Raw genomic sequence first — 20,494 nt, forward strand, 5'->3', positions numbered from 1 at the left:
AATAAAGGAGAGTAGCTTGCACGCTAAGGCAAAGCATTGCACCTGTACTGTAGCAACAAAACATTGTTTGGCTTTGTTGCTTTATGCTCCGACACTATCTCGTGCAAGGTAATACGGTGAGTTGCTCATTGTCGAATCTAGTAGCACGATCTAAAATTCCAATCGGGTCTAGACGGAAAACCTGCATCGGCCCTCGCGTTGCCCCAGGAGTGACTCGGGCACTGCCGCCTCCCTCGCGCGTAACACCACCTCCCGCCTTGTCCCCACCTCGCCGCCGCCGAAGCTGACCACGGAAGTCCGTAGGGCCGTAATGAGGGCAGCGGCGGGCTCATCAACCCCCACGAAGCCCCCTCCTCTCCCTCCACATCTTCCCCTACCCCCATCCTTTCCCGTTGCTACTGTGGAAGGTGCCGGCGGCAGCTGTTGCCCCTAGGCTGGTGGTGTGCAGATCCGGCTTCGGCAAGCTCGGATCTGGTGCCACCCAGCCCGCTGGGGCCTCCCCTGGCAGATCCATGAGAGGGCGCCTCAGCGGGCTCAAACTTTACCAAGCTGCTACCTGCTGCTTCTTCATCGGCTCGCCGGGTCGAGCTTCCACCACGCCGACGAGGCCCTGCTACTGCCCTACATCGTCCCGTGGTGATCCACGGGGTGAGTAGCCCGTGGTCACCTGGGGCATAGGGAGCTAGGGTCCTGTGAACCCGGCTCTGATAGCAGCAGTGCTGCGTGAGTCTGCGACATTCCGTGGATGCCTTCGACCCTGGCTAGGATTCCCCGGTTCCATCGCCGGCCACCATTGTGGACGACCGTGGTGGCGGCGCAGGTACTTTCATTTTCTTTTGAGGTACTTCGTCTTCCCTACTGGTAGCCATTTGATGGAGATTCACCATTATGTGCGACAAAAGTACCACGCCTAGTGTGTGGGAGGTGCCCCACCTCCACTTCAGGAGGTGCCCTACCTCTGCTTGCAAGTTTGCTGAATCTCTAAGTGTTCATGGCTCTGCTGCTACCTTGCAGCATTTTGCTTTGCCGATGGTCCTGCAGTGAAAGCGTCGCGACCGGTGCGTGGGGAGGTCGCTGACCTCCGCACGGTCCACCGCTAAGGAAGCCTGTGGGTTCTCCCTAAGCCCCATCATCTTCTTCTTCCTTTGGTCATGGCCTTGATTTATATGGTTGCTAGCTTCATCCATGATTCGATATTTGTCTGGTTCTGACGTCTCTTCTTTGTCACTGCACTCCTTGTTTGTGGTGTCATCAAATCAAATGTCGGGTGCGCTCATTGTAGCCGACCTTCCCTCCTTTGAGGCTTCCTCCCCTTGTTGGGCATTGGATGGCGGTAGGTGGGGGCTCGGATGTGCAGAGAAAGGTGCTGCCACTAACTTGAAGGGAGGTCGGTGTTTCTAGATAAGCTTTGGTAGGTGTTCTCCTTCTGCTTTTAGTTCCCTCGCTGTTGTGGCGATCTCTCGTTCCCTCAAGGCTTCCTCCCCTTGTTGGATGTGGTTGGAGGGTGGCGGCAACGAGGCGTAGTTACGAGAGGTGGAAGGTAGCACACCGGCTTTGTGAAGCTAGCAAGTATGTTGCTTGGTCTCGATACTCTGTAGAGAATGGTGGATTGTTTTCGGTTTGTGCAGATTATGGTCTTTGTCCTAGGTTAGGGTTGTGCTTTCTTCTTTTACTGTCTTTTTCTTTATTTCGTTGCGGCTCGCAACTCAGGATGTAATCCTTTGTACTCTTGCTTTTGTCGAACTACACTAGCAGTTGCTGATTTAATTTGTGGTTTGCCATATTTTTTAATGACAAGTTCAGGTTAGCATCTTGCCCGCCTTAATTCCCTTAAAAAAAACTGTCTCGTGCAGCAAAACAGGGGGAGATGGAGCATAGAGTGGAGCCATAGGAAAGGATAATTGAGTCCCCTCCTTTGTTTTGGTCCCACCCGTTCTTTCCAAAAAGGGTGCATATTTGTACCACGGGCATGTGAACAAAAGGATATTACAAAATCTAACAGAACACTTGAGAAAAATGGAATATGGTATCTATCTATGGACCAGTAGCATACAAAAGAAGAGAATAAGAGGATTTTCGGCTGCTGGCGGGGATTTCCTAGGGTGAAGAGGGGTTACAGCGAAAGAAGGCCTGTCTAGAGGATAGGACTAGATCGAGCAATCCCCATCAGCAGCCAAAAAATCCAAGCCGGGAACTTGCACGGAGGGAGCCGTGCCATCTCCACGCCGCCACCTTGGCAAGCACAAGTCGCATGCGACTGGTACCCGATCGATCAACACCGGAAGAGCGAGCGAGAGCGAGAGCGAGGGATCCGCGCGCGCAGATCCTCGCCGCCGGCCACGGACCTGCCGCGCTGGAGCCCGGCTCTGCCTGTGGCCCGTGCCTGTCCGGGGCGGAGGCGCGGAGCACGAGCGCGAGGGAGCAGCAGACGCGCCGTCCCGTCGCGATCCGGCGCGCGGGCACCACCACACGGTGTCGGTCACCCATCCGGGCAGGCGGCCGTGCACGGAAAGCAACCGTCTGGTTGCTGTCTCGCTCTCGCCTGACCGGAGCTCCCTACGGGCGGCCCCGGAGCCCGGACGGACGCGGAGCGAGATCCAACCACAACAGGCCCGTACCAACGTTTTTTTCCCTGGTGCAAAATATAAAATATAAAGTGGGGTCTACATTTATAAAATGCAAATAGTTAAAATGCACGTAGACTTCCTCATGTAATACCATAATTATTCATACAAAATGATTAAATGACGGATGAGTTCTTAGCTTCCATTAAAAAGCATCATTGTTCTAGTATTCTTCAAAATAGGCACAGTATTACATTACCTGCACCTTCTCAGCGAATCACGTGATCACGCCTTCACGCGGTAGCTTCTGTTGTGAAGAAGTCAGACCTGCTGTTAGAGCCCCAGAAGTGGAGTCGCTGCCTGCATGCAGGCTTGATTGCGGCGGTAGCTTCGCAGAATCGCAGTTCGCGCGCAGCTGGACCAGACGGCGACTCGGCGAGATTGCGGCGGCTGACGGCGCTCACGTGATCTGGTGATTAGATTTAGAATCCTAATCGGCAGACGGCAGCGGCAGGCCAGGCCTGCTAATCGATCTATCGGACGGTTATGGACTCCTGGTTCGGCAACACGCAATGAGCCAATGACGCAACAGATTCTCCAGGCCAAAAAATCAAAAATCAAAAAGTTGCATGCAGGCCTGGTCCGCTGGTCGCATGCAGAATTGCAGGTGCAAGCAGGAACAGAATTATAGAGGCCACCAGGCACCAGTTGCCATGGGTGATGTATGGCCTGAACCACAAGCACAAGCGGCAGCAGGGTATGGTCGTATGGGTACCTTTGCTCGTCTCGTCGATCGTAATCAAGGCTTAACGCCCCGCGGCGCGCGGTTGCGTGGTCACCAGGCAAGTTCAGGACGGACCACTCGGCCTCACGGGCTCGGATGTGGCTATCGGAGACAGCGGCGGCTGCAGGCAGCTCCGACGTCGGCGACTTGGCAACAGAAAACGACCTGGCTCGCTCGCGCTGCCGGCGTGAGACGAGACTGCCCCCGTGTATGCTGCTTCAAGGACAAGCGCAAGCACGGGTGGTCCTGTCCGACGCGTTCGTTCGCTTGCTCGTACGCGCATCTCAGACAGCAGCAACGCGGGGGTACGAGCCGACTGGTTAACGCGTCGTCGATCGACATGTATGAGCAGGCTAGGCTAACACACCATGCATGAGCCGCCATCGATTTCACCTGCGTGCGTGGTTTCCGTCCTGCTGCACTTAAAAAGGAAATCACATCGTGCACGCTCGTGCGTGTTGTATAACCTCGTAACTTTTGCCATCTCCGATTAGCCGGAGAGCAGAGACAGACACCATTCCCGTACCCCTGCATCCAGTCCGGGTAATCCACCGCGTCCACGCCTCCTTTCCGTCCCTGAATCCTTGACAACCCTCGCGCACGGCACGGACCGCCCGAAATCGTGTGGCCGCCGCTGCAAGGTCGGTGCCACCGAGAGGGTCCAAACCAGGCCGCGCCGCCACCGCCCGGCCCTGAAAGCGGCGCGTCACCTGGAACGGTAGTTGAAACTGTTTACTTCAGCTTATTCAGCCGGCTTATCAGCCACCAAATAGTGTTTTCCTCTCACAACAAATCAGCCGTTTCGACTTTTCAGCCGGCTTATAAGCTAAAGCGAACAGGCCTAAGGCAGCAGCGTGGGATTGGGATTAGCCCGCAATATCGCGCCGACGCAAGGTCCGGAGCGGGAGAAGATAACCGGCCGATGCGCCTGCGCTTACTTTTCTGAGACGGTGAGCAGGGAGCACGGTCGTTGTTGCCGGCGACAAGGTTAGCTGCCACCGTCCGGGTCTCCTCGCTTCAGCATCCAGCAAAGTCCGGAGGTTGCTGGCTCCGAATGGATGGGGCCAATCAACACCTGCTGCGCTTGTCATCGGGGGATCACAACGGGGCACCCTGGCTGGATTGCTGGTGCGTCAAGACGCAAGGGGAGGGCCAGTGCATCAGGGCAAAATCAGCTAATTTGGTTTTGGCGTCGCTGATACCACCCATGATGAAATTGGATCGCTCGAGTGGCTAAGGCCGACATGTAAAAACTTTTCACACGGCTAAGGTCGACATGTAAAAACTTTTCACACGGCTTCACCGGCAGGAACAAGGCTTTTTTTTTAAAAAATTATCTAGGAAATCAAACTGTTTAGAATTATAACTCCCTCCTAGTTGACGGTGTACTTTAAGTGTTTATCTGGTCATTATTTGTTTTTTTGCAACTTCTATGAATTGCACATCAAAACATGCAAAAGAACAAGATGAAGCCAAACAAAATTAAAGAAAAATAAAAGTAAAAGAAAAAAGAGGAGAGTGATACACGTACGACGGCTAATATCAGTTGCTAGAAATTCAGCTCTAGTCATTTGATAATAACTTCTTAAAAGAAGTTTCTTTTTCTTTGTTGCAATTTGTAAAGGACAACGAAACTTCCTTTTAAGCTGGTACCGTAGCTGTTTTGGCAATTGTTATGGTTTTAGCTCTCCTTTTGGTAGCCTAACCATTTCTAGAGTCATAGATGATGACTTTTACTTGCTAACTTCTAGAAATACAGTGTTCAAATTTGGGGAACAGTTGGAGGACAAGGAATACGGAACACCTCCCACACGCGTCTTTTCACAAACCCTTTACAGTTGCACCGTTATACGCGTAGACGTGGCAAAAAAGCGAGGAACGGATAAGCAAGCGTGAGAGAAACGAAACCTCAAAACTGGTCAAACCAGTGGGTCTTCCCGTAATACCGCGTCCCGCCGAGGACCCATTCGCAAAACCCGCCGCGTCCCCACCCACCCCGAGAATTCGATTTCTTCTCCCCTTTTCCTTTCCACGCGCACCACCATTGCCAAGCTCCCCTTTTCCCCCCTCCCCCTCCTCCTCCTCCTCCCGCTCCCTCCATCCCCCACCACCCCCGGCGAGCTCCTCCACCGGCGGCAGCGGAAGAGCGGCGGGGGGGACCGAGCCTAGTAGGTGAGGGAAAGGGCGAGCTGAGCCAGTGCGATGGGGCAGCAGCAGCTGATCTACGCGTTCGTGGCGCGGGGCACGGTGGTGCTGGCCGAGTACACCGAGTTCACCGGCAACTTCACCACCATCGCGGCGCAGTGCCTGCAGAAGCTCCCCGCCAGCAACAACAAGTTCACCTACAACTGCGACGGCCACACCTTCAACTACCTCGTCGAGGACGGATTCAGTGAGTACCTCCCGCTTCCCGTCCCCCGTCGCTCCGATCTGCTCGGTTCCGCCTGGATCTGCGCCGCCGCGGGCTCGATTCGGGGTTTTCCGCGCGTAGATCTCGAGGAGCTCGCTCGATCCGCTTGGTGGGGTCAGGGTTAGGTCGTCTCGAGTAGTTAGGTGGGTTGGATTTGACGGTTGCTTAGAGGCTAATATGAGTCAAGCGGGTTTGTTGCTACGCTTAGCAAGCGGAGGAGCTGTTTGGACTCCGCCGCAACTCCAGCTTGTGTTGAGATGTGCTTTCGGGAGGGTCGGGAGTTGTTGTAAATGTCTATTTTTAGGCCCCGGATATTATGTATGATTGCATGGTATTTGGCAGCAGAGAATATAGGCCCGTTGCGTGATGTGTGTTTTGGTCCCATATCGTTAAGGCTGAATCATCCTTGATTGTGGCAAACGTATCACAGATTCGGGGCTTTTCTGGGGTATGGACAATACTGCGATTGCAGCCGGATGTGTTTTGTCATGCCTTCCGCGGGGAATAAAGGCACCGGCATGTGTATCTGATGACGGAATGATACGTGCTATATTGCTTTTGTTTGTGGTCATCGGAAGAGGCTTTCACTTTGTCGTTTCTATTGTTGTTTGTTGATGTTATGGTCTTTTTAGGTAAACTGTATCTTCATTTGGTTCTTTGTTTAATATAAGATGTTGCAGCTTGTTATGTGATAAATGCTGTAGTAGCAAGCTCGTAGTGCCTGATATGACTTAGGTGCCCCATCCCCATTTCAATATGTCGCAGGTTGTTCTACAACAAATATACCATGTTATTATGCAAGTGAAGTTTGCTGCAATACATAGTACATACTAAAGGCTCTGTATTATTAGTTGTCTTTGTGGCCTGCGTGTTAATTGTTACTTTTCATAATGGCTGACCAAATTGAAAACTTGGCAATATGTTTCTGCGTATTAACAGCTTATAGTTGGCTATGCAAATATGGAAGTTCTATTACTTCCATTTTTCTCAAAGTCCTTTGGTTAACCTGAAACAAATATCACTGCATTTAAATTTTGTTATCCATCCATTGTGAAGGTTCGTCATAGGTTAACAACTTAACATGAAGCATTGATCAATGTATTTGTGTTTTGGTGCTTGTTTATCTCTATCTGCCAATAGTCCAATACTTGTACAATACGTTGATGATAAATATTGTTCGCTTTTCTACAGCGTACTGTGTAGTTGCTGTTGAGTCAGTCGGGCGACAAGTTCCCATTGCTTTCCTGGACAGAGTTAAGGAAGATTTCACCAAAAAATATGGTGGTGGGAAAGCAGCTACTGCAGCAGCAAACAGCTTGAACAGGGAGTTTGGGTATGTTCCTTTGTCTTTTATATGATATTTGATCAATCACATGTACCATTTTGACTCCCTTTAAGGCTTTAACTAACCTATTTGTCTTCTGTACCATTTAAAGATCAAAACTTAAAGAGCACATGCAGTACTGTGTGGACCACCCTGAGGAGGTCAGCAAGCTTGCCAAGGTGAAGGCCCAAGTCTCAGAAGTTAAAGGAGTTATGATGGAGAACATTGAGAAGGTACTATATTAACTCATCCAAAAAGATACACATTTCTGATTATACTGGAAAAAGATGGTACATCTCAAATGTTGTCCTGATTCCGTATTACAATTCTGATATTCAGGTTCTGGACCGTGGTGAGAAGATTGAGCTGCTTGTTGACAAGACTGAAAATCTGCGTTCTCAGGTAATGGATTTTCTTTATGATGTCACCATTAGTGCATTTAATTTTGCGTATAACTCTTGCATATACTGAAGACAGTAATCATCCAATCTTTTTTATCTACAGAGCTTATAAACTTTATTATAATGTCAAGGAAAAAATTCATATAGAAGTTTTCGTAGGTCTTTCCCATTACAATGAGGCAAGCCTGGATATAGCTTACTCTTAATGTTAGTGCATAATGAATTCAATGCGTTACATAGAAGTCTTAGGATCTGTGCTACTCAATCTATCTAAAGCTGTAAAGCACCAAAGGCGTTGTTGGTGAAGTGTCATTATTGCTGCGATATGGATGGCTAATATTATTGCTAGAATAGGCGTTTCTTTGTTAGTCGAAAAAAATCATGATTGCTGTAATAGAGTTAAATTAAATGGTTGAAACATCATGTTGTGAAAATGCTGCCTTAAAGATCAGCAGATCCTCCAGCTGCAATTTTCTGTCAGATGACTCAGCTCTGCTACTCTTAAGGTGAAGCGTTCATATCATATCGTGGCACATGGTTGTCTAAAAGACCATGAATTCCTGTAGTTTAGCCATGCTACAATCTTCTGCAAGATGACTAGCATTTGTGCATGTAGAAACACCATGTTACTTCCTAGGTTGATGTCTGGTTGAATTATGTAATGTGGGATTGTGGACCTAACTGTACCTATACAATGATTCTCACTGATTTGATTAGGTCGCTGTTATGTTACTCCCTAATTCCTATGTTGCCTAATTTACTGGCATTAGTTGCACTGACTGCTTGGTTGAAGATATGTGTTGTTCCTATTACACTGGTGAAGCATGCAGCATAACTTGTTAATTTTTTAATTAACTATGTTAATTTCTGAAGTTGTATATTTCTACGCTGCATCTTTAATGTGAGTTGTCCAACTTACGCATAATAATTCGAGATCTAATTTGAGATCTCAATGTGATCTTCGATGCTGACACTTGTGTGGCTTTACCTATTTATGTCCTGTGATGAGCATAGCAAATGTTGAGAAATGCGGAAATAATTAGCAATAGTAAAGATGCTCAACACTGGAACAATACCTGAAAGCTTCCTTAACTGCGATTAATTTTTCTACTGCGTATTCTTATATGACAGTTCAATGCATGCCTGTACCTGTTTCTTATGAGAATCTGTACACACTATCTGCAGGCACAAGATTTCAGGCAGCAGGGCACTAAGGTGCGGCGAAAGATGTGGCTGCAGAACATGAAGATCAAGCTGATCGTGCTGGGCATCATCATCGCGCTCATCCTCATCATCATCCTGTCGGTGTGCCACGGCTTCAATTGCGGCAAGAAGTGAGGAGATGGCGAGAACGATTGGTATGGAGAGTTTTGCTCTGTTAGTGGCGCTGATTATTCTTGGTGATCACAGAGAGTGTGCGTTCCTGATGTCTGTGTCCGTGGTTGGTGGTTGATTGCTGTTGGGTTGGTTGGTTGGGGGAAGTGACTGGGTGAGAAGTGGGGGTTGAGTGTCGTGTAATTTTGGATGCTACTATTGTGCATTGTATAGCTTGTATGCTACCCTGGTCCGTTCCGCTATATCAGTAGAGGTTATTACGTTTGCTCTCCAGATCGCCCCGGTTGTTCAACTAGAGTTGCTCTCCACGACTCTTGTGCTGATGTTTTTGTTTTGCGCTGAGAATCAGGTTCAGTAGGGACATCAAACAAGTGAAGAGGACGGGTGACCTCAGTGGCTCGCCATTGAAATTGTTTCGTTGGGCTGGACGGGTGGCCCTTGGCTATATATGGCTCGAACAGCCAGATAAAGTGGCTCAACTTGATATCAGGTGCTAAACTCACCGTCAAATGGAGGGTTTGATACCAGGTGCTAAACTCACCCTCAAATGGAGGGTTAAAATTTAGTATCTTGAGGAGGTTAAAATTTAGTATCTTGAGATGTTTTTAGATACAGTGTTAAATTTTAGCATCTTTGGTGGTAAATGATAACAGTAGCTCTCCTTTCATCTTCCCTGGCTAGCGCGCTGCTGCCTCCTCCTCCCGCGCTATTCCCTCTCCTAGTGCTTCTTTTTTTTTCATTATTCCCTCTCCCATCGTTTCTTTTTTTTTCCGCCAACTTTCTGGCTGGTTGTAGCGCTGTCCCTCTATCTTGTCTCTTTTTCTCTGATTTGGCCAACATCATTTTCAAATAGTGAAGGAGAAATACATTCAAATAACACAACCATACACACTCAACTATTTCCATTGTCCAATAAACATGAAATAACACAACCATACACATTCAACTATTTTCATTGTCCAATAAACATGAAATAACACAAAGAATACAATGCATTGGCAATGTCCTTACAACACAACCATACACATTAGCTACGATCTATTATACAAACCACTAGCTATTTCATCACGGAATTCATTCATGTTATGGTCTTCGTTCCTTGCTTGGGTATTCGTCGCATGTCCTTGAGAGTTTGATGGTTCGGCTATAGGAATAGAATTTTCATCATGATCGCACATATCAAAGGCTCTATTGGCAATAGCATTCTCTTGAATGAAATTGTGAATTGCCATGCATAATACTATTATTTTGCTTTGCTTGTGCATTGGAAAACTTGGTATACCTAACAAAATCCTCCACTTCATCTTCAAAACTTCAAAGGACCTTTCGATAACATTTCTAAGGGACGAATGTGCATAATTAAAGGTCTCTTTCATACCTTTTGGCATTGGGCCACTTCAAAACTTCCGGAGATGGTACTTCCTACCCTTGTATGGTGCAAGGTAACCGGGACGGTTAGGATATCTTAAATCAACTAGGTAAAACTTGCCTACAAATGAAGTCAATTTTGTGAGGTAAATGAAGTTGACACTATATTTGTACAAATGAAGAGAATATCGTATAGAAAGTAGTATACCTGGAGGAGGATGTGGAAACTTGTCACCATATTTGGTTATGGTATCATTGAACACTCTCATATATGTACCGATCCTGGCCATCCACTAACAACAAATATAAACCTCATGTAGAAGTCACAAATAGCCAGCACATTCTGTGTGGTATATCCATGTCTCCCCGTATGCTGAACCACCTTATCACTTGGCACCATAAGTGGTACATGTATCCCATCTATAGCTCCTATACAATTATTGAAGTATGGAGCAAACCGAGGGTTTTGCAATCTTTGGTGCAGGTCTTAAATTCATGGTCCTTTGACCTAATAATATGTATTTCTTTCCAAGGCTAGTAGCAGTGGACCTGGTGCTTGTACTTGACCTCTTCCTGGTGTTACTGCTCATTGAGCTATGATCAAGGTCATAAAAAGAACCATCGTGATCAGCATCTTCTTTCTCTCCATCCTCAGCATCTTTTTCCTCTTCCTCTGCAGCTGCAGGCATGAATGAGGTGGACCCATCCACAACAACATCATGGAACATTTCCTCAAGCTGATCAAGGTACTCTGGAGCACCATCCTGTAATTTCTTATATTCTAATTTTCCCTGCAAATGAATTGCATGTTCATATTAGACAGGTCAACAATGCAAATAAAGTGAATGTTAACTGGATACGAATAAGAGCCTGTTTGGATACACACTCATAATCTTTAGGACTTCACTTTTAGTCCACTTTTAGGACTTGTGCATCCAAACATATGTCATAAAAGTGCATTCATAATGTTTAGGAGTGTTCTTTTCATTAGGAGGACCAAACCATCATAATGGGTCATTTTTCTCCTAAAAGTGGTCCCCAACCCATCATTTACCCCTATTGCCCCTCCCCTTCTCTCTCCACGGCGCTAGAAACGGAGCAGGGTGGAGTAATTAGGGGTACAAAAGTTATTTCCCATCCAACATCCTAAAGATTATGATTCCATCCAAACAACCCACTCATAAATTTTAGGACTACCAATTTCTAGCTCCTAAACTTTATGAGTGTCCTAAAGTTTATGAGGGTGTATCCAAACAGGCCCTAAAGTGAATGTTTCTCACCTTTGTGTTTTGTTACCACCACCATTTTGGGGCAGAAACAGTACCATCAACATTCTTGCCCAGGCCACTCTGCTTTTGTAGTTCTTTTAGAAGGCATATAGTGTTTTCAGTTGATGAATCCTGTTCCTTAACTGCGTCTTGTCATGCTTCAAACCAGTTATCATGTAATATTTTTCTGCAATTGTCTTCTAACCTCTTGCAGATATGGTACCTTTGTGACAATTTCCTGCTCTAATTTGCTCAACACACAAATCACAGAACAAAATTGTATTTCGTTTTGACCTTTTTGCCTTGTCACTTTTTATCTAGTGCATAACACAAAAATAGGAAACAAATTACTGGTACAATGAAAGAAACCACCAGCCACACATTAGCAAACAGATGCTACTCCTACACAAATTTGTAAACTAGGCATAAACATTGCATAAACCACCAGCCACACATTGCACATATATGAATGAAACCACCAGCCACACATTGCACATATATGAATAAAATCACCAGCCACACATTGCACACACATATATATCACATCAACACTGCGTAAACATGAAGAAGATGATGGCTGCAACAAATTACCTTGGAGTTGGGGAAAATAACTGTGGCGGATCCACCTCGGATTAGCTTAATTAATCAAAATTTAGCCGCCTAACATGCGACACCCCTGGTTAACTCAAACCAACACGAAGCGCCGTCGGACTTAATCCGATTTAACCACTTAAACAGGATCGAGTTCAGCAACCCACACAAGGCGAGCGGTTACAGAGAATACAACGAGTCCACGGATTTTGAACAAGTTTTACTCATTTTGGTTCCACCATAAAATTCAACATTAGGGTTTACAAACAAGATCAACAGAGAAAGCTAGCGGAAGACTTCGTCGGGGTCGGACGTCCGGGCGAGGCCAGCCAGAACATCACTGAGTCCTCTCCTCGCCGTCCGAGGAGGGATCCCACTCGACCGTCCAGCCTGGCGGGAGCTGAGGCGGCCGAGCGCCAACAAGGGAAGGGTCGGGAACTGCAACTTCACCTGAAAAACAGGAGCCATAACAAGGCTGAGCTACTAAGCTCAACAAGACTTAACCAGGGAGGAGCCAACTACTCTTCCAACTAGACATGCAAGGCTTCTTGGCTGAAGGGTTTGTTTTGCCAAAAGCACTAAGTAACCTATTTTCGAGTTTTAGCTCCGGTTCTAGATTTACTTACCAGTCTAGGTTGTGCAACCTATTCTAAGCAAACATCGAGCCAAACAAGTGTGTAGATAAAAACAACAACATTGCCATCATCAGATTTCCTCATTTACTCAGGGTGACATAGCGATCAAGTAATCTCAAGCTGTGAGAGGCAGACGAATCAATTCGAGTTCTTTAACCATGCATGGTGAACCTAGCCCCACGACATCCGCGCACCCGGAGGTCGCTTCCTGTGTCGGCCTTCCCCATCAATCCCCCAACCCGTGTCGGGCCCATTTCCTTTGGTGCAAGGTTCCACAGACCCGGTCTCTGCCGTTCTGTGACCACTCTTTGCCACCACGTGCGACAATCAGCAGGGGAAACTGTAATAAATACCATTCATAATAATATAGTAGCCATGAAAAATTCAGAAGAAAATTCAAAAGAAAAAGAAGGAAAAACAGCAAAAGGGTCAAATTCGGCCAAATTTTGACCGAAATTTGAATTTCAATTTGAAATTCAGAAAATTTTTGTTAAATGTGTGAAGTACAAGTATAAGAATATTTGGGACTAAAGGATCACCAATTTGGAACCAAGCAGTGCTAAATCTCTCAGATGAATCAGAAGAAAGAAAAAGAAAAGGGCCGTTTACTGTTCCTCGTCCGACAATAGAGTTCCAGGAAAAACAGCTTAGAGTCTGTTTTGGAAATTGAATTCTGGGAGAATTTGCAACTAAGTGCATCAAGACAACTACACTATATCGAAGTATGCATCTTGGACTACAATAATCATGAGTTGTTGGCCAGGAACAATAAAAGGAAGGAAATCAAACTCGAGCTCAAAGTCAGCACAAACTCACAAGTGACTGAAGCTCTGAATTTTTGCTAAGTCTGAAAATCAGCAGTACATTAACTTTGAGTTCGAATTCAGAGCAATATAGATCAAGAAGGGTGAGTGTTCTTGGGCAAAATGGAAACTTGGGAGGTTATAGAACACGTTTGAGAAGAAATTGGATTGAGGGTAGGAGATTTAGACCACTAAATCGAGTCATCAAGTGAGCTCCATGAAATTGCTGACGTCTGACGAAACTGAATGAGATTTCAATCGTCAGTCAGAAGAACTCGAGGAGATAATCCAAATTCCACTAAATTCAGTGTTTATCTCAAACCGACGCCAAAATAAAAGATGATCAGCTCGAGTTTATCTCCAAGTTCTGTTTAAACAAGGGAGGCCGTCGGATTGCAAATCGACCACCAATGGCTTCTGAAGATCGCGGGCGCCAGAAGACGGTGACTGAGCACCAGGACGTGGCGCCGCCGCCGTCGTCGGTCTTCCGCCAGCACAGCTAAGCTAGGCCACCTCCTCGCCACATACACCTACGGATAGACCACGGTGGCAGCCATGCGAGGGGTAAACGCTTGAATAACTACCGCTCCCGCGCCGCCGTTTTCACCGTCGCTCTTTTACCGCCGCCCGTGCCTTTTCTGCCCGACGCCGCCGCCAAGCAAAATTCGACCACCTCCGAACAGCTCTCGTCGATTCCTTCCGCCCACACCTCCGCCTACATCCCACCAATCACCCCAGCAACTTGTTGCTCAGCTTCCTCGCCGCGACACCTTGTATCGCCGCCGCTTCTGTCCGCCGCCGTCGCACCGCCCGCTCTCGGTGAGAACCCTCTCGCGCTGTCTCTCTTTCTTCTTGAGCAGTCGTAGTCGAGTCCCTAGGGTCCTAGGATGGTGTCGGGGTAGTCGTTTAGCTAGGTTGTGCAGTAGTCGCGGGTAACGATGGCCGACCGGAGGTGTCGCCGCCCGTCGCCGTGGAGGAGGTAGCTCCGGTCATCTCCAAGGGAGCTGTCGCCGCGCACGAGGTCGTGTAGGTTTGGGGTTGGTGTTGTCGTCAAGACCCGCCGCCGGGAGGGCGCCGGCCGGCGAGCCGCGCCGCCCCCTGTTCCGGTCGCGTTTCTGGCGGGAGGAGGAAGACGGGTGCTGTGCAACGGGCCCGCATGACAGTGAGGGAGAAGGAGGAGGAAACGCGGGCCAGAGCGGTGCGGCCATCTTGGGCCGGCGTTTTGCGGCCCAGTAGCGCGCGTGCGATCGGCCGAAAAGAAAAGGAGTCGGGGGCCCAGCGGGTGCAGGCCGGCGTCACGTGAAAGGAAGAAAAAGAAAAAGAGGCCGTGGGCCGGTGTTGGGCTACCAGGAGGAAGAGGAGGAGGAATCGGCCCACAGGGCCGACAGACGGAGAAAAGAGCCGGCGGGTAAAGAGAATAGTGGAAGTGGGGTCCGCGTCGTGGGGGCCCAGTGCTCGCGAGTGAGGGTAGAGTGTGGGTGAGTGAGAAAAGTTTTCCGGGGGAATTTCGGGAAAAGTTAGATTTCTTTAGTAAAATAATCCGTTTAAAATCGTTTTACACCATTTTAATCACAGAAATTTGTAGGAATGTCCAAAATTAGTGAAACCAATTTTGTTAGGCTTATTTTATTTTTCTTTATGCATTAAAATTTTTACACCCTAGGAAAATAATAAAAATTTAAGTATTTATTTAATGCCTTCCTTTTAAGGTAAGTAAATAAATACTTAATATTTATAAAATATATAAAATATGAATAACGCTTTATTAATCACAAATAATTCATAACTTATAGGAAATTAGATTTTCAGATTAGAAAGTAATTACCACTTTTTCTAAAAATAAAAGAAAAAGCTATAGGAAGGGTTAATCAAGAAAATAAAAATCTAGATTAATCTTTTTAGATTTCTTTTGTGTGTTGACTTACAACCTATTCGTGATAAGTCGTATAGTCCTTGTTGGCTTGCAACTTTATCATGAAGGAAAGTTGTATAGTCCTTGATTTAAAAAGTTTGCATTCTAACCCCTGCATGTATGTACCGTAGATCCAGAAGCGCCAGAAGAGGATTATTGGGAATTTCCAGCAGAACCTTTGGAGTCCGAGGAGGTGTTTGAATTTGTCCCCTGTGAAGTGAATCCATCGGCGTCTGCTAATCTTTTTAACGATCAAGGCAAGCCCCGGTGCATTTATGCCTATCTATTTTGGAGTCGTTATTTCATGTGACTAGTTATAAGTTAATTGGTTATTGTATGCACTAGGTCTAGGAGTTGGATGAAACCTATTCTTGTGTATGATTATGCCTTGATTTAAGGACATCTTTGCCACTTGTTCAAATTCTAGAAACTACCCAAGTCTAGAATTGCTTACTCGCTTACATGCTTGGTTTACCAACCTTAGGGAAAAACTCTTGATCATACATGCTGTTTAGGAAAGATAGTTTGAAGTATAGAACCAGACAGAAGCTAGAGATGTAGTTCTGTCTGCTTATAATCTGCTTAAGGACCGGGCCGTGTCTTAACCGCTTGATCAAGTGATAACATCTGATCACTTACTGGGTATGGGACCAGTAAAGCCCAGTAGGTTAGTAAATTCGATGATCAGGAATGCTTCGTACCCGCATTTGACGTGCTGGAGATTGGCAGGGGTGTAGCCTGAAACTCACATGGGGATCAGGCCAGACGTGGGGTCCCATGTGGGGGTGCATCCCTGGGTCCGGGTAGTTGTGTTCCTAATCATTGACTTTACTAATCGAGAGGTTGCTAGTACGACCTGTACAGTCGTATGATGCTGGTGATCGGGTGCTCTCCTGCAGGATGTAAATTGATCCGGATCGCCGCAATTCTCGGTTATGAATGCACTTGATCACTGTTGAGCTTCGTAGCATGAACTCATGTGATATAAAAATTTTTGTTGCCAAGTACTGTATGAATCAACAGCTGTGATTGCTTTTACTTCTGTTACCATCTAGAATGGTTAGGTAACAACTTAACTAAACTAAAAGACAAAACTAAGGCCTCACTCATAGTAAGCTTTTCGGCAAAAATTATGTCAACCAAGCACACCTAAAAGCCAACATGCATTCCAAAGAAAAACTATTATATTGGTTAGTCGGGTAAGACTTGCTGAGTACCCCGTACTCAGGGTTTTCCCCTTGTGGTTATCTTTCAGAAGCTCCACAAGAAGCTACCGAGGAGGAGACCCCGAAGACCTAGAGTATTGATCTGAGTCTCTCAATACTCTAGAAAACCGTTATCGACGCATCTTCTCCTAAATTACTTATGTTTAATCTTAGAGCTTGTCTAACTATGCATCACTAAGTTTGTTTCAACTTAAAAGTCTTGTAATAACTCGTACCTCTTTATGTATGTAAAAATGCAATATTTGTTGATATTATCCCATCGCGGATATTATCCTGATGTATGGCTATGAGACACGTCGTGGATCCTTCGAGGAGTCCTAGGGACACTCGACGGACTACCGGACTTATGCTGTTTTAGGTGCGTTTTCGGATAATTGCTGCTCCGACAGCAATTAGACGCACTTAAACCAGCTTAAGTTGGGCGGTTCCGCCACAGCTGGTATCAGAGCCGTAGGTTGGGATAATCAACAAATATTACCTTTCAAATGCTGAGACTCTATTTTAAAATAATAAAAAGAGTCACAGGTGGCAGTAGTGTTAACTGGTTGATTGTTTTGCAGATGCTAACTGTTTGCTGCGTGTCGCTAGTATTCGGTAGTTTATTAGGGAGAAATTACGATGCCACCAATTTTTCTACGAGTGTGTATATGAGTCTGAAAGTACGTAGGAATCGTTGCATCATAATTGCATTGCATGTTTAAAAACTTTTGGGTTTGGGGAGTGCCGCTAGACCTGATCTCGTTTCTTTTTATAGGATGTTCGAAGAAGGTTACACGGATAGAGATGGGTGGACTCGTGGCCGTTATCTGGATAAACCAGGGTTTGTGCAGTTACTCTGGAAGACACTACAAGAGTTGGGCTTCCATAGTCCCCCAGAGTATTATTGGAGGAAGGAAGATACTGGACATAAGCAATATTGCACAGTGTATGTGCATATTCCAGATGATGATAACCATCCTAATTGGCGCCTGGAGGAAGTAATGGAATCAGGTTTCGAATTCCATGATACTATAGAAAGGGCAGCCATGACAGCTCTTACGGAGCTGTGTGAGAACCATAAGGTGGAAATAGGATCGAGCTCTGCTCGATTCTATCCAATTAAGCATCAAGATGACGGGATATGGAAGCGAAGGATCAAAGCCTTGAAGAACACATCTCGTGTAGAGCACGATGTGTTAGTAGCCGCTGCTTCGGACTACATGACTGCTATGTATAATCTACATCAAGCTTGTATCCGGGAATACTACAATCAGAAACAGAAGAACGAAGATACTAGGATGGAAGCAATGGGTGCCCGGTATGACAAAGAAATGTACAAGAAGGCAGCAATGGCAAGGGAGCATGAGATGGAGAAAGTAATGCGAGAGCAGTCCAGGCGGATTGAGGATTATGAAGAGAAACTTCAGGCACTGCAAGGATTTATTGAAGCAAGTCGAAGCATGGCAGATCGAGCAAGAGAAGAAGCTGAATCCAATGTCCACAGGTTGGAGGCGGAGAGATTTCAGCAGCTAGACGAAATCCTGTCGCTTCGTCTAGCCTTAGAAGAAATGCAAGCTCAAGCACCGGCACAAAATATGATCAATGTTCCACCACCTCCACCAGAAGAGCCTCAACCCCAAAACCCGGAGGAAGCAGATCAGTTAGTGCCTGTAATAGAAGAAGATCCAGTGCCACCGGCAGAACCTGAGATAGATTTATATGCTCACGAGAATCTAGAAGGCTTTGATGTGGATATGGAAGATGATCAGGGCGAAGTCCCTGCGGGCCATCAACAGTTTGCGTGGGCCAATGCCAATGCCGATGGACTAGATCCTCAGGGCTATGGTCCCATGCAGCAGTGGGGAGAAGAAGAACAGGAAGGCGAAGAAGAAGAGGAGCCAGAAGAGATGGAAGGAAATTCTGGAATCAGCACCTCTGATACTTCTCGCACTTGGAGTGATTATGGACCGGAGTCCGGAAGTGAGAATTCTGTTAATCAAGCTCCACCCGTTGCTCCCCCAGGGCAAACTTTGATGACCGTGGACCAAGACGTCCTGCGAGAAGCCATGGCACGACTAGGCGTAAATGCCGAAGAACTGGGCATCTTTCCTTACGATGGTTGACGTGAACTTGTTTGGAACATGTTGTAATATATTCTTGTAAGATATGAGTGATGGACAAGTGGTACCAAGGGGTTTTGTAAATATTAACTCCTAAGCATGTAATATAAATAAGTATGTATATAAGTATGGTTTGTGTATAAGCATGATGTGTGATATATGCAACGAGTTGTCAATAAGAATGCACAGTAGATATTAATATCTTGTTACTCTTGGCAGTATGACGGATCCCAGAGAAATCCGAGCTTCAGGCTCCGGAGGACAAGAAGAGGATTTACCCCGAGCACCTACACTGGCTGACGCCATAGCCAGTTTAATGAATTCTGGGGCAGAGCAAGCCCGCCTACTCCAAATGATAGTACAGAATACTGGCAACGGTGGACGTAGAAGGGAGCCGGAGCAAGGGGTGTCTTACACCCAATTTTTGGAAACACGTCCCCCAGTCTTTTTAAAAGCTGAACATCCCTTGGAAGCTAATGAGTGGCTCCAGGCCATGGAGCAAAAATTTCGAGTAATCCCCCAATGTACTGCCATCCAGAAGGCCGAGTTTGCAGGGCTTCAACTTCAGGGTCCCGCAGCAACTTGGTGGACCAGTCATTTGGCTAGGCAGCCAGCAGGAAGGGAAATCACATGGGAAGATTTTAAGGAGGCCTTCCGGGCACAGTTTATACCCGAGGGCGTCATGAGGATGAAACTAGAACAGTTCTTGGGATTACAGCAAGGCACTCGCAGCATTCTAGCATATACTAATGAGTTTGACCACTTAGCTCAATATGCTCCAGAGCATGTCAATACTGAAACCAGAAAGAGAGATTGTTATCTCAGGGGGCTTAATACCAGAATGCAGGAAAGGTTAGCCACCTGCACGTTCGCTGATTACAGTTCTGCGGTAAGTACAGCCATTACCGCAGAAGAAAAGATGAAAGCACTAGATGAAATGTTGAAAAAGGAAGAAGCATTAAAAAGGAAGACTGTTCCTTCTGGAAATTTTGGAAATGCTCCACAGAGGATGAGGATGGTATATAGAGGTCCTCCCCGACCCATGTATCATCCCTCATTCCAGCAGCGACCTTTTCAGTCCTGGAATGCCAGAGCTCCCAATACTACCCCTCGCCCTGGAACTGCACCACCTTTTGGGTTTCGGAACCCTACTCCTTCAGGAACCCCACAGGTTTGTTTCAATTGTGGGAAGCCAGGACATTTTGCCCGAGACTGTCGTTTTCCCAGAATTGGTGGAAACGCGAACTTGAAAGCACAGACCTCGGGCCAAGGCTCTGGACAAAAGTTTGTCCGTCGCAAGTTTGTCAATACCAAGACGGGACAAGCTCACTATATGACTGTAGAAGAAATTCCAGAAGGGGAGCCAATCCTAGCAGGTATGTACCTTATTAACAATTATCCTGCTATGGTTTTATTTGATTCTGGTGCATCACATACTTTTATAAGTAAAGAGTTTGTCACACAACATCAACTAGAAGCTCATACTTTAGATGTCAAATATGCTATTCAAGCTACTGGTGCTACGCAGTATACCAATCAAGTAGCTCGCAATGTGATTTTAAATCTAGAAGGAAATAAAGTGGGAGCTTATCCCTTAATTCTGGAAGATCAAGGAATAGATATTATTTTGGGGGTAAATTGGATGAAAGCACATGAAGTACAAATTAATGTGGTTACACGAGCTGTTAGCCTGAAAGATGACCAGGGCCATTCTTTCGAACTCCAATTACCCGTTTCCCCCTGTTTAGACCAGATGGTCAAAAAGACTAGAGCA

The 20,494-nt window shown here is 46.4% G+C and overlaps 1 protein-coding gene across 1 annotated transcript; it reads left to right on the forward strand.

The window, feature by feature from the left end:
* Positions 1-5,389: 5,389 nt before the first annotated feature.
* On the forward strand, positions 5,390-9,091 carry LOC101769129 (vesicle-associated membrane protein 721). The gene is made up of 5 exons (XM_004955680.2): positions 5,390-5,740; positions 6,950-7,091; positions 7,195-7,315; positions 7,422-7,484; positions 8,669-9,091. Exons 1-5 carry the CDS (start codon positions 5,551-5,553, stop codon positions 8,819-8,821), a joined length of 669 nt encoding a protein of 222 aa, XP_004955737.1. The 5' UTR covers positions 5,390-5,550; the 3' UTR covers positions 8,822-9,091.
* The last annotated feature ends 11,403 nt before the right edge of the window (positions 9,092-20,494 follow it).

Source organism: Setaria italica, chromosome II (genome assembly GCF_000263155.2).
Source record: "Setaria italica strain Yugu1 chromosome II, Setaria_italica_v2.0, whole genome shotgun sequence".
In the NCBI taxonomy this organism is placed as follows: Eukaryota; Viridiplantae; Streptophyta; class Magnoliopsida; order Poales; family Poaceae; genus Setaria; species Setaria italica.

Bases quoted from the DNA above. Each gene is read 5' to 3' on its own strand.
- LOC101769129 (XM_004955680.2), top strand. From the start codon at position 5,551: ATGGGGCAGCAGCAGCTGATCTACGCGTTCGTGGCGCGGGGCACGGTG. The intron at 5,741-6,949 runs GTGAGTACCTCC...GCTTTTCTACAG, and splicing joins CCTCGTCGAGGACGGATTCA to CGTACTGTGTAGTTGCTGTT. The intron at 7,485-8,668 runs GTAATGGATTTT...CACTATCTGCAG, and splicing joins CTGAAAATCTGCGTTCTCAG to GCACAAGATTTCAGGCAGCA.